The following is a 12283-nucleotide window of genomic DNA, read 5'->3' on the forward strand; positions in this document are numbered from 1 at the left end:
ATAAGATATTGATGTTTCTTTACGAGGAATATTAAACAGAAGTTATAGCGCGATAATAACGTCGCAAAGTTTGGCAACTTTAAATAACTTCGTAGGTTATAAGAATTTCCAATGACGAGAGAGATACTGATAATTAAAACACCTTCTATCGGAAAAATCTGGAAATGTTCAATAAATATTCGGAATAAGAAGAATATTCAAAATAATATTCAAAAAATGTTCATTTTATTATTTTATAATTATCATACAAAAAAGAAAGAAAAAAAGAAATAAGAAGTAAAAAATGATTAATCCAAATATAGTTTAATTTTTAATATGCTTGACTTAAAACTCATTTTGAAGATAAAACTTATTTTCGACACTTACATATATGATCAACTATTATGTATAAAAATATAGTTAATAAACTTGATACAATAATATAAAATATTCTTTCTAACTAGATAATAATGAAGACGATACTCAATCGTAATCATCTAAAACTGATTCATAAAGTAATAACATTTGATTCGAATGACATGTCGCATAATACATCATTGGATAACACAAGTTTCAACTTTTTTTATTCAATAGTTATTTAGTTCTTTTGTAATTCTCTTTCAAACAGCTTTTGGTATATTTGTTTGGTAACTTCATGTGCAGATGAAAAAGAAATTCCCTGGTCTATTATCAACGGATTTCACGCCTTATCGATCGTCTCTACGATTTCAGTGCTGTGTGCCTGTCGACGAAGAAGATTTTTCGGTTTTCTTTTAACGATCCGATGCACCTGAAGCTTCTTAGTTTATTTCCTTTATCAGATTTCCTAACTCGCTTCTTTCCGCTGATAAAACTGAGCCGCATTTGATTCCTATTGCGAACAAGATCTTTACCGTAATCTCTTGTCAGATATTTATATCTTTTCGATGATTAAGTTTAAATCTTTTTTTATACCATTTTAATTGTGTTATATTACGTATGATTGAATAATGTATTATAAAAAATTTAATAGAGAAATGTATTGAAAAAAATGTACAAATATCGAAGAGAATTATCTTTCATAGAAATCTCTCTTCTTCACAGAAATTAATCATACACATGAATAAAAAGAGACACTTTCGGAGGCACTTAAGTACGTACTTCCAATTGTAAAATTAATCATAAAAAAATTAAGTGACAATTCGGATGTGCATTCTCATAAAGAAGAGACTGTGGGTAATGATACTACGTGCAAAAATGTTTCACTTACTCACGCCGAGAGTATATTTCAAAATATCATTTAATAATTTCGTATTAGGTTTAAGGACTTGCAAGTAAATAGACTGTGTAAAGAATAAAATAAGCTCGTTTTGTAAAATAATGTTTTTTAATATTGTAACAAAAAATAAAGTGTTTAAGAATAAGCTTCTAAAAGTTTTATTGAAAGAGGCTTATTGCAAATATGCAATTAAAGTCAAAAGACCGAAAATTGTATTTCAAAGATTTTCCCTTAATTGAGATGTCGAATTCCAAACATAGTCAAGTAAATCGATGGAGAGAGAGCTTTTCACGGTTTCAATATTCTGCAAAATTTACCGTCTCTGAGCTATGTTAGAACATTTTACGTAAGTGCTGACTTCGTTATTAATTTCCCAGACAGCTGACTGGCTTGACTGATATGATCGATAAACACGATGAAAGAAAGTCCATCAATATAGCGTAGAGAATTATCGAGAAACGATTTTAATATTCTAATAACATTATTTCACTACAAATTTCATCATTCGATACTGATTGAATCATTCTAACGGTATAACCACATATTCAATATATTATCTTTTGCATATCGTAATAATATTCTTTAATTGTTTTAATAGTATTTTATCATTGTCATATTTTTAAATTAAATAAATATCCGTAACTTTATTTACACAAAATATATTTATTAATTTTCATTTCCTGATATTAATCATCTTTTTAAAATTCCACATAGTTCTGATCAAGATTCCAAATTTAATTTTTAATTCGTGTCCATAGAAGAAAATGTTTGGGATAAACATTTGGGATTATCTTTTCTTTATATTAGAAAAAAATGAATAAATGCATTTTTCCTTAAACGAAAAATACTGGGATAAATTTTCAGTCTGTTCCTGTAACTTCATAAATTTCATATAAGTAGATTACATACTTTATTTGTGATATTCTACGATCAATAGATAGAATAAACATGACCTCGACAAAACTGGATAATTCAGACTATAATCTAACTGTGTTGAAGATAATAAAAGTTCCGTAACATTCTACTTTTTCCTTGATGTGAATTTATCGAATTCATTAGAATACGTACGGGAGAGAATGTGTGATAATTTATTGACTTCCGCTCGGCTGTTAGTCTAATATAAAAACATTATTGCATCTATAATTGGTTTCGTTCAGTGATTTTATTTATAGATAAAATAATGCATGTTCAATATTTACACTTTATCTTATGCTGTCAGGAATTTAAAAAGAAGGTTTAAAATGTTCTCTCTCTCTCTCTCTCTCTCTCTCTCTCTCTCTCTCTTTCATTATCTGATAACAGTTAGTGCTTTTCAACAAGGACACAGTCAGACACTGTGTAACACAGTGAATCATTACATCCTTGTGTTTGCCTACATTAAACAAGCATGAAATGACTCACTGTGTTACACAGTGTCTGACTGTGTTCTTGCTGGAAAGCACCCAGTATCATGTTGTAAATCATAAGTGTTAATGCTTTTTTAATGAATACATTTTTCACGATCCAAATTCAAGTTACAGACAAATTAGAAATATTATTATTTCAAGATATACATAATATTTCTTCAAAGCTTTTATTTTAATACTTATACCTTCTAATGCTTTTATATATTAGTTATGTTAAATGTTATGCTTAAATGTTATTCCTATATATATTGAATATATTATATCATTTGAAAATAGACACTTTTTATTAAAAAAATTAATTTATAATGATATTAGTATATATAAATTAATTTGTATACAGACATTATAAATCTTCGAATTCTTTCAAAAACATATAAATAACTTTAAAGAATACAATCCAAATACAACAAGACTGTAATAAAATTAAGAAAATGTAGCAAAATAAAAAATTTACGCATGTTCAGAAATTAGTTAAATATATCTTTCGTGATTATTATTCGTCTACATATCGCAAATAAACAAACGATTAATTTTGATAGTTTGTACATGCGTACATACATATACATTTTGTTAGTGTATGTGAATATGTACATGTGAATATTAAATTTTAAGGCCGTAGAATCCATGCATGACGTATAATAGAAATCGTTTTTTCGGTAATTCGTATGCGGAATTCGTTCGGGAACGCGTTTGCCATGCAGGTTGCCGATTTGCATAGAACGGATATTCGCGAGCGTTCGTGCTTGGAAGCGCCGAATTTGCAAATCTCTCCACGCGTCGAACTTCAGATCCAAAAGGAGCTTTTTGCTCTGTCAATTCTACAGGTTACCTCTCGCAACTCGCAAGTTTCACAGAGTTTCATAGTCGGTGTCGTTCGACGATCGATACTTGAAGGGAGACAAATGGAACATAGATGAACACGCGAACCCGTGTGTAGAGAAAAGTTCTCTGCTTGCGGGAACGCGAAGAAATCAGTATTCTTGGAGGCATTTACAACGGAATTTCAGTATCGTGTAGGAGACTCGTTTATTTCTTTTTTCGTTTTTTTTTTTTAATTTTTTAAATCGTCGAAAACGTTAACGTGTTCGCGTAGAATTTGCACGACGATTGATCAGGTTGTCCACAGATGTCCTAAGAATGCAAATCAAGAGCTAACACTTACGTAGTAATGCGTAACGTCAATAAATACTTTGTTTAACAGAGTTGTTACTTCTCTCTTAAGTATATTGATAATTTTATTTTTTAGATATTGAAAGGAGATGGTTTCACGTTTGTTTCGGTAGATCCACGTCAATCGTTACAGCAAGCAGGGACAAGAGGGTAAATATCAAAGTTCAAGGGGAGATCGCATCGGAGTAAGGATAAAGTACGTTGGCGTTAAGATCTTAGTGCCTCTCCCCTGAGAAAAGCCGTGAGGCAGATGAATAAAGGCGAAAGGGGACAAATGACGGATAGAGAAAGCTACAAGCCCATCTATCGAGTCAATGCATAGGCAACTACTAGAAGAACAATGAGTCCTAAATACCACCGACTCTACCTCGACGTTGATCGCTAGTCGTTCACGTCCCTTTTCTCTTTCCCGTTCTTCGATATTTTCCGCTGATAATTCTGCAGTTTGCTACAAAATTGAGATAAATCGTTTTTTCAACGATAGCGATTCGATAGCGATTTAAGAATATCGTTACACATTATGTAGACAAATTTTATTCCATACACAGTACACATATTCAAAAAATTTCAAATATTCCCTTAGAATAGACCGAGGATATTGCATTAAAGAATCAATATCTACAGTGAAAAAGCGGCAAGCAACACAGTCAAGAATCATTTTGTCATAAATTGTGGTAACATCAATATCATTTAGTATAAAGTATCGATTTCATTTTTACCCTGAATTTTATTATACGTGGTTTCTCTTTAAGGTGATTTTTTAGTAAGCGCCGAAAATTTGGGGTGCCTCTCACCAGAGCCCACTCAAAATTACAAATATCTGCATAATTTGAATAAAATATTAAAACTACGTGTATATCTTAATGAAATAGTGTGGAACATACGATAGTGAATCAAGAGCTGCATCTTCATCAAACGAAAAAAAGAGATTATGTTTACTTTTCGAAATTAAATTTACATACGGCAAGTTTATACATACGGCAAGTAAATATTTTTTCAGAATGGCCATTGACCTATTATTTTTTTGTGATTATTAAAATCGTAATTTTTGAAACTATTATAATCTCGTTTTTAAGAAAAATCTATGGTAAGATTTGTGTGCAGTTAATCAAAGAAGCGTCTGCAAGCCTTATCTGTCATTAAATTATACATGAAAGTTTATATTTTCAACATTTTTTTCTTTTTTATGTCATCATAACCGTAGAATTTTGCACACGCCAATTTCAGCTTCATTAAATAAAACTTCAACTTCATTAAATAAAAAAAATTAGACATTTCTATGGTAACTCGATACTAAAGAACCACCTTAATTGTTAAACTATAAACCTTTCTGAGCGAATACAAACATGTCATGAATCTCTCATTATTTTACAAGACTTAGATGTGCTTTGCAATTTTCTATATAATGAATATTGATTAATGTGACCATATTTGCTTAAGATTTAATAGCAATTTGTTTTGATTCGGACGTATTTGCCCTTTTTATTTCGAATATTTGAGTACCAAAAATTATTGATAAGAATTTCCCTCCCCTGTTGCCGTATAATTAAACACAATATACGGCGAAACATCCTCTTTTGTTTCATTAGCTATGTTAACTGCGAAATGGAATCGGGAACAGAATGATGGAAGATAGAGAATATTACCCCAGTAACATACTTGTTCTCATTATTATATTTTATCTTGCTGCATCTCTCTCTTTCTTTCTTTTTATGTATATTATTAAATTAAATAATTATAATTCTAAATTGGACTAATTGGAAGATAAATTTAATTAAATAAGGGAAATCTTATTATTGATCAAAGGGCTGATCAGAAAGCAATATTCATAGTCCATTCTTATTTTAAAATCGTCTTAAGTAATGTCTTAAAATGCTAATATGGCTCTCTGATTGTTCAATAAACATCTTAAAACATTTTAAGATTAGATTTAAGACGGTCCTAAATATAAGAATCGACTATAAATACCGCTCTTAATACTTAAATTATTTCGGAGTAAATTTATTGTATAATACATATCCAATTCTACAAACCGCATACTAAACTCTTTTTCTTAAAATGCAACGGAACTAGAGTAGTAATATCATGTATTAAATTGATTTTATTAATTTAATAATATTGACGTTAATATGTAAAAAAAATATGTTTAATGAAAAATTCTGTTATAATTGTTAAAATTAATAAGAAAATGTTGTGTACATTATGAAACGTACACAAAAATTATGATATAAAAAAACGTATCGAGCAACGTATATGTCATCATACCTCGTTTCGTAGATGTGGCAGTCGGCATCGATGTGAGCTGCGATGGGATGCCGGCCCTATCAGTGGCAGTGATAGCCCACAGCCGAGTCTCGTGCCCTTTCGTGGACCTCGTCGTCGTCGTCGTCGTCTTCAGGACGAGCCACTAACCTGGTAGTCATCTCCACCACGACGACGGCCAATCGGTCATCGTCTATCGAGACACGTACACTCTAAAAGCATAATAGAATTTTTCCTCAAAATATAAATACAGTGACAAATAACAATGACTAAAGAACATGGCAATATATAAGATTATTTAATATAAACACGAGAATTATTGTATAATTGTTTGTGAAATTGACAACTCTCTTCAAAAATTGTGAAATGAAAACTAATATAAATAAACGTAGTTGTTACTGCAATATTTATATAAAAATGCAGCTATTGGTCTGTTTTTTGTTCCTGCACTAGAACTCTCTTTCTCACTTTCGACAAATATCATATTCGACATATATCTATCTCACTTTAAGTTCCAAAAATGTACACTGATTGAGCCACAGAAAATAGACCTTATGATTGATAATCCATGGCTATAACTTTCTTTTTATAGTCAATATGATTGAGCTGTTGCCTATCTACAATAGAGAATTGGACTGCGATTGATGTGAAAACTCACAGATGTTACATTAATTATTTTCTAAACATTATCAAAGAACAGTTTCATATATTTAAAAATTTATTCAAGCTCAAATGCACTTTTCTATAATAAAAAATATTACTTTTATAAGACTGTTTTTAACATCAGTTATATTTGAAAAATTTGTTTTATCACTGTAAACTTAATTATAAGTTCCTGTGATGTAAAAAGCACGTTTCTTTGATTAAAGATGGATTACGCAAGATTAACCTATTTAGTGTATATATAAAATAAGTTATAATTTATTTTATTGTGTCAAACTTTAAATTCAACGCCTACAACAGCGGAAATTATCGACGAACGTGAAAAGGTTTTTACCGCGACGGGAACAAAAGTTCGTTTTACTAATGCTTGAAGCGTTAAACCTTAATGACAATTTCTTGTTCACTTATGAAGTTAGAATCAACTTTTTACTATTCGTAAAGTTAAAATAGCCGTTCACAAGATGCTTCGGTATCCTCTTAGCAGAATATTTTAATTAATAAAATCTTTTATTATAAAATATTATATTCCTTTAACAATTCTGATATCATAATTGTGTTTGTTTTATAATTGTTTAAATATCAGCAAATAAGATAGTTTTAATTTTAAAGACTTAAAAATACATGAATTTTCTCTATATTTTATTTTAAATACGATATTCTAAATTAATTTCAAATTAATATTATTTCTGTAACAATTTTCTAATATTAGGTGTTGGAATTAATTCGTAGCGTTTTACAAGTGATGGGAAGTACTTTCATTAATGTATTTTTTAATGCTCATGTGAAATAAATAACATTCTTTCATTAAAAAACGCTACGAATTAATTCCAACACCTAATATAATTATAAAATTAAACGATCTAAAATAAACTTTCTAAAATAATACTTTCTTTTTAAATGGATATGTGATTATATGTGTCAAAATGACGTCAATGTGATTGTCGTTACCTCTTTTTTTCTAATTCAAAACATCAACGTGAAATATATATCTAAAGATTTAATCCTACGAAATAGGTGCGATAGCTCAGTAACCTCGAATGGTGGCACGGCAGAAATGGTATCGAAAATTTTCGTATCGCGGCAGAAATTGCATTCCTCCCTCCTCCCATCTGTGATCTTGCACGGCCATTTCAATTTCGCGGGTATTCCCACTCCGGGAGATACGATCGATTGACGCGTCATAGAAAAATAGCAGCGTGCAATTTACAAATTTTTCGTTTGTGCCTATGCATATTTGACATTTTATGACTGTGCTATTTAATTGACATATTATGCCTTTTAAGACATACGTTAAAGGTATATCTACTAAAATTCAAAATTTTTTTAACAAAACTAAGTATAAATATATAATATTCCTCCTCTTCATTACAGTCTTCTACATATTAAAGAATTAAGATCTTGCGTACGTATAAAAAGGATTTAAATAATATTTGATGTCTTTCTGTTATCCACATTGCAGAAAAATTAATCCTTAATTACACATAGATAATTATATGTTATTATTTATAATAAAAATTAGCTTATAAATAATTACCTTTATATTTCTGACGTGTTACAGCATTAAACCATAAATAATTATTATTTGTTATTTCTTTCGTGCATAATCCTTTCTTAAGAGATTTTTTCTCTGTGATAGCGTTATAACGATCGCTCTATAGCAAAACATGCAACTATGTACCACAAATTTGCATACACTAACGGAGTTCCGTAGAACTAGTGCATAGATCTACAGATATTACAAATTGATATGCTTGATAGCTGTATATCTGTGTTCACAGTGACAAGATGACGGTGTAATAATGATAATGGATGGATAATGCGCTGCCACAAATATTAAAACTTGTCTAGCTTCATAAACCGACACGATTGAAATCGTGTGTGAAGCCTCAATTCCATTATATGAATCGAAAAACTCTCCAGATAGAGATTAATATTCAATTATGTATCAACGATGGTTTTTTAGAAAGCACTTTATCTATCAAATGAGTTTTTTAGTCATTTCGACGAAGAGCGTGAGATTAAAAAGGAGAAAAAAAAGAAAAAAGCATAAATTATTTGATCAATTTAAGAAAATTGAGAAAAAATAAATTTTTCTTCGATACAGAAAATTTGTAATTATTTATGATTTATTTGATTTTTATTCGTAATATAATATTCAATGTATTATTTTAATTATTTTGAGTAATAATAAACTATCAGATATAAAATTTCTGTCATGTTCAGTTAAATTTAATTAAAAAATTATATTTGGCTATTGTTTGTCCATGTTTGATTATCTAATATCTTTTAATTTTTGATATTCCGTAATAAGGTAAATGTGATGCTTTTTAATTTATTTTCTAGTATCCATCGTGATTGAAAGAATACTCTTCTGATAAAGCACGCGCCTATGTATATTTGCACGTGTAGTTTTTGTTTTTATGTTTATTTAATCATTTTTTCAGTTTATTTAATCATTGTTATTTAATCATGTTTATTTAATTATTTTTCAGTTTGTCATTCCATGAATTCGTTGAAATTTGTATGTATGTATAATTTTACGTAAATTTCACATCGATCTTCTCGCCAATTACTCAATTACTAATAAGCGATATGTCACTACATCAGATATATCTCTCGCATGTCATTAGTAAGATCTGTAGAGGGAAGTATAGATGTATGGAGTAGTGTGGAAGTTATCGAGAGGATAGTCCCATCAAATCACTATCGTCGGTTTTGCCTTGAGAGAGAAGTTACCACGTTACTTTACCATTTTCTCTCATACGATAAAGTGATTGATACCATTATATTGAACACAAACGAGTGAAGAGATTCGATCGAAGCGGGAAAAAAATCATATAAAAATATTGGGAAGTACCTTCCATTTAGTAACAAGTTAACACAAAATGTCGTTCTATCTTTTTTTGAATTCTATGAAAGATAGAATGATACTTGTGTCACTAAATGAAAAGCACTCATTATTAGATACCAAGATTCGACTTGGCCGAATATAATTTTCTTCATACATTTATTTTGAATATTTCTCGGTTCATTTTTATTTAACGTTGTTCATTATATTATATCATCTATAAAAAGTTATGTATCTACAAAGAATCTACAATAATTAAAAATCTAAAAATTAGTTATTGGAACATTGAAAAATCATTAAAGTAATCAAATATTTATATTGCATTTAAAAAAGTTCTATTTTTCGATGTAACAGAATTGGAATTAACTAATGAGATATGACGAGACGTTAATTATCTCGATATTACGAAACTAAAAATAAATTATAATATTTTGTGCAGATAGATTTATATTAAATCTTTCTAACTAATAAATTCTTGCGATCCCACAATAAATTCCAATAATCTGTTTCCAATAAGTATGAAAGTAGACCATTATCGACGTATTTTTAATAGGCGTAAAAGAAATTTATTTAGCGAAAAATGCATATATGGTTTCATCAGAATAAATAATGTTTCTTACAAGGTAGACATATTAGTTCCCTGAACTTCCTTTTAAAAGCAAATGAAGGAAGTATTGCCAATAATACGTTAAGAGAGAACTATTGTTGTCTTTTCAGTTATTTTTAGTGAGAGATAAAAACATTTATTTTAAAACATCACGAGGCGACTAGATACTAGACTGCTAGGAATATGAGCTTATTGTACGGTTATTGGATAAAAATGAGTAGGAGCTCGATCGAAAGAAAAATCCTGGGAACTGCTGTAAGATAGAACTGCGCGGCGTATCGTAATATTTGTTGTGAAAGAAACTTTTGTCCAGAAAAATTGAGATTTCTGAAAATATCTCATTTAATCATTATTGTGAATATTAGATGTATATATATATATATATCTTCTCTTATTTTGTAATAACATTAGTTTATTAAATAAGTCTTTGCTGCTATAGTAAAAGTAAAAGCCTTCTAAATGAAATAATGTTCATTTTACTTGAAATTAATATTAAATTTATTAATAATAAGAATTTTATAGAAAGATCACTAGGCAAATTATTCGTCTACCTGCACACAAACAAAATGAATTTTAAATGAAATTTACTTTAAAGATAAATATAGAAGATATTTTGCGGACGTTTTTTTATCAGTTTTTTTCTTATTTAGAACGTACCTTTGTCCTCACGATGTTTTGCTAGATTGTTTCATCCTTCGATGGTACCGTTTGATACCGATTTGTACAGCTGATCCAATACGATGTTCGCAAGTACCTGGCACGAAATGGAGACAATTGAAGCAATTTGAAGAGACACTCAGCCGCAGGTACCACCGCACGAAAGATATCTTTGAGTTCCCCGTGTTTTTTCCTCTTCTATGCAATCACACATACACGCACACACACGCACACACATACACACACACGCACCCAATGCCTAGCCTCGTCTTTCAGGAAACGGTACCGTACCAAGGGCATAAAGTTGTACCGCCCAATCTTTTCGAGGCTCTACTACCACAAATTTCTTTCCACGTCGTTAGGGTCACGTACATGCTACAGAAAATATCAGGGATCGACTCCAACTCGAAATAATCTCCTGCGATGACATTAGCAAAAGGCGCGAGTCTTCCTTCGAATCATGTCTTGAGAACATTGATATTCCGGTAGTGACGTCAACGATACGCGGTAATTCTCTTTGCCGAAGTCATGTCGCGAACGTAATCTCTCATAATACGTAACTTAAACAGAAGTACGATGACGTCCCGTTTGGCTCCACCGGACTCATGTCGAGATTCCCCTTGGAGACGGTTAAGTCAACAGATTCGAGCCTCGCGATCGACCGACCCCACCATCCTTGCGGGTATCCATATCCCCACAATTTCTCCCCGTCATTTCGTCCTTTTCTTCGATCTCTTTTCGACCTCAAGACGCTCTTCTTCTAGTTTTCCGTCGAGTTCGTCGTATCTGCGGTACCAGAATCATGCTTCCATCCTCTACGTGTTCATCGGTTCCCGTTTTATTACTTTCCTTTCTCGCGCGCGCAGACACTCGGCAAGTGACTTGAACTAAGATCAGCTCTTGGACACATCTTTAGTCGAAGACAAATGTATGTCTCTCATGCTTTCGATGTCAGTTAGCACGAGTCTTCGAGTGTTTGCTGCGAAATATCAATACTCTTGACAACGAAACGCGCGAAACTGGAAGAAAAGTCGGAGCTGAAAGCAGAATCTCGCCGTTTGATCGCGTTCAATACTTGTCACTTTGAAATCACTTTATAGTTCACGCCGTCTTGCACAGCACTCATTTTTACTCAATATTTTTATTTTGTGTCATCACACATCTTGTTTCCGAAAACAAGAGAAAATACTAGAGTTAGAGAATGTTAGGATCATTTTTAAATTATAAAAGATTCATCTTTTGTCATTTATTTAATCAATATTTTGTTATTTGAAGAAAAAATGGAGGAAAAATAAAGGAAGAGCAATGTAATGTGTTGAAAAAGAAGTGAGAGAAATAAGAAAAGATGAGTGCATGCCTATTGATTTTATCATTGCGAAAAATGTTTTATTATTTGATAGCATTAAAGAGCACTTTAAGGAATCTCTTCGCCC

General features: G+C 30.7%; 1 protein-coding gene across 10 annotated transcripts in view; it reads right to left on the reverse strand.

Moving 5' to 3' along the window:
- Positions 1–12283, reverse strand: part of LOC105146731 (hypothetical protein) — a 79941-nt gene that overhangs the window by 65298 nt on the left and 2360 nt on the right. For 6 of the 10 annotated variants that reach the window (XM_087403032.1, XM_087403031.1, XM_087403030.1 and 3 more), the window contains 2 exons: positions 10851–12038; positions 6079–6287 (listed from right to left, as the gene is read on the reverse strand). In XM_087403032.1, the coding sequence (XP_087259158.1) occupies positions 6079–6106 (28 nt within the window). In that variant the 5' untranslated portion in view covers positions 6107–6287; positions 10851–12038. The remainder of the gene's footprint in view (positions 1–6078; positions 6288–10850; positions 12039–12283) is intronic. The other 4 variants (XM_087403033.1, XM_011057187.2, XM_087403035.1 and 1 more) reach the window with 3 other exon arrangements.

Source organism: Acromyrmex echinatior, chromosome 2 (genome assembly GCF_024713525.1).
Source record: "Acromyrmex echinatior isolate Ae372 chromosome 2, ASM2471352v2, whole genome shotgun sequence".
NCBI classification, from domain to species: Eukaryota; Metazoa; Arthropoda; class Insecta; order Hymenoptera; family Formicidae; genus Acromyrmex; species Acromyrmex echinatior.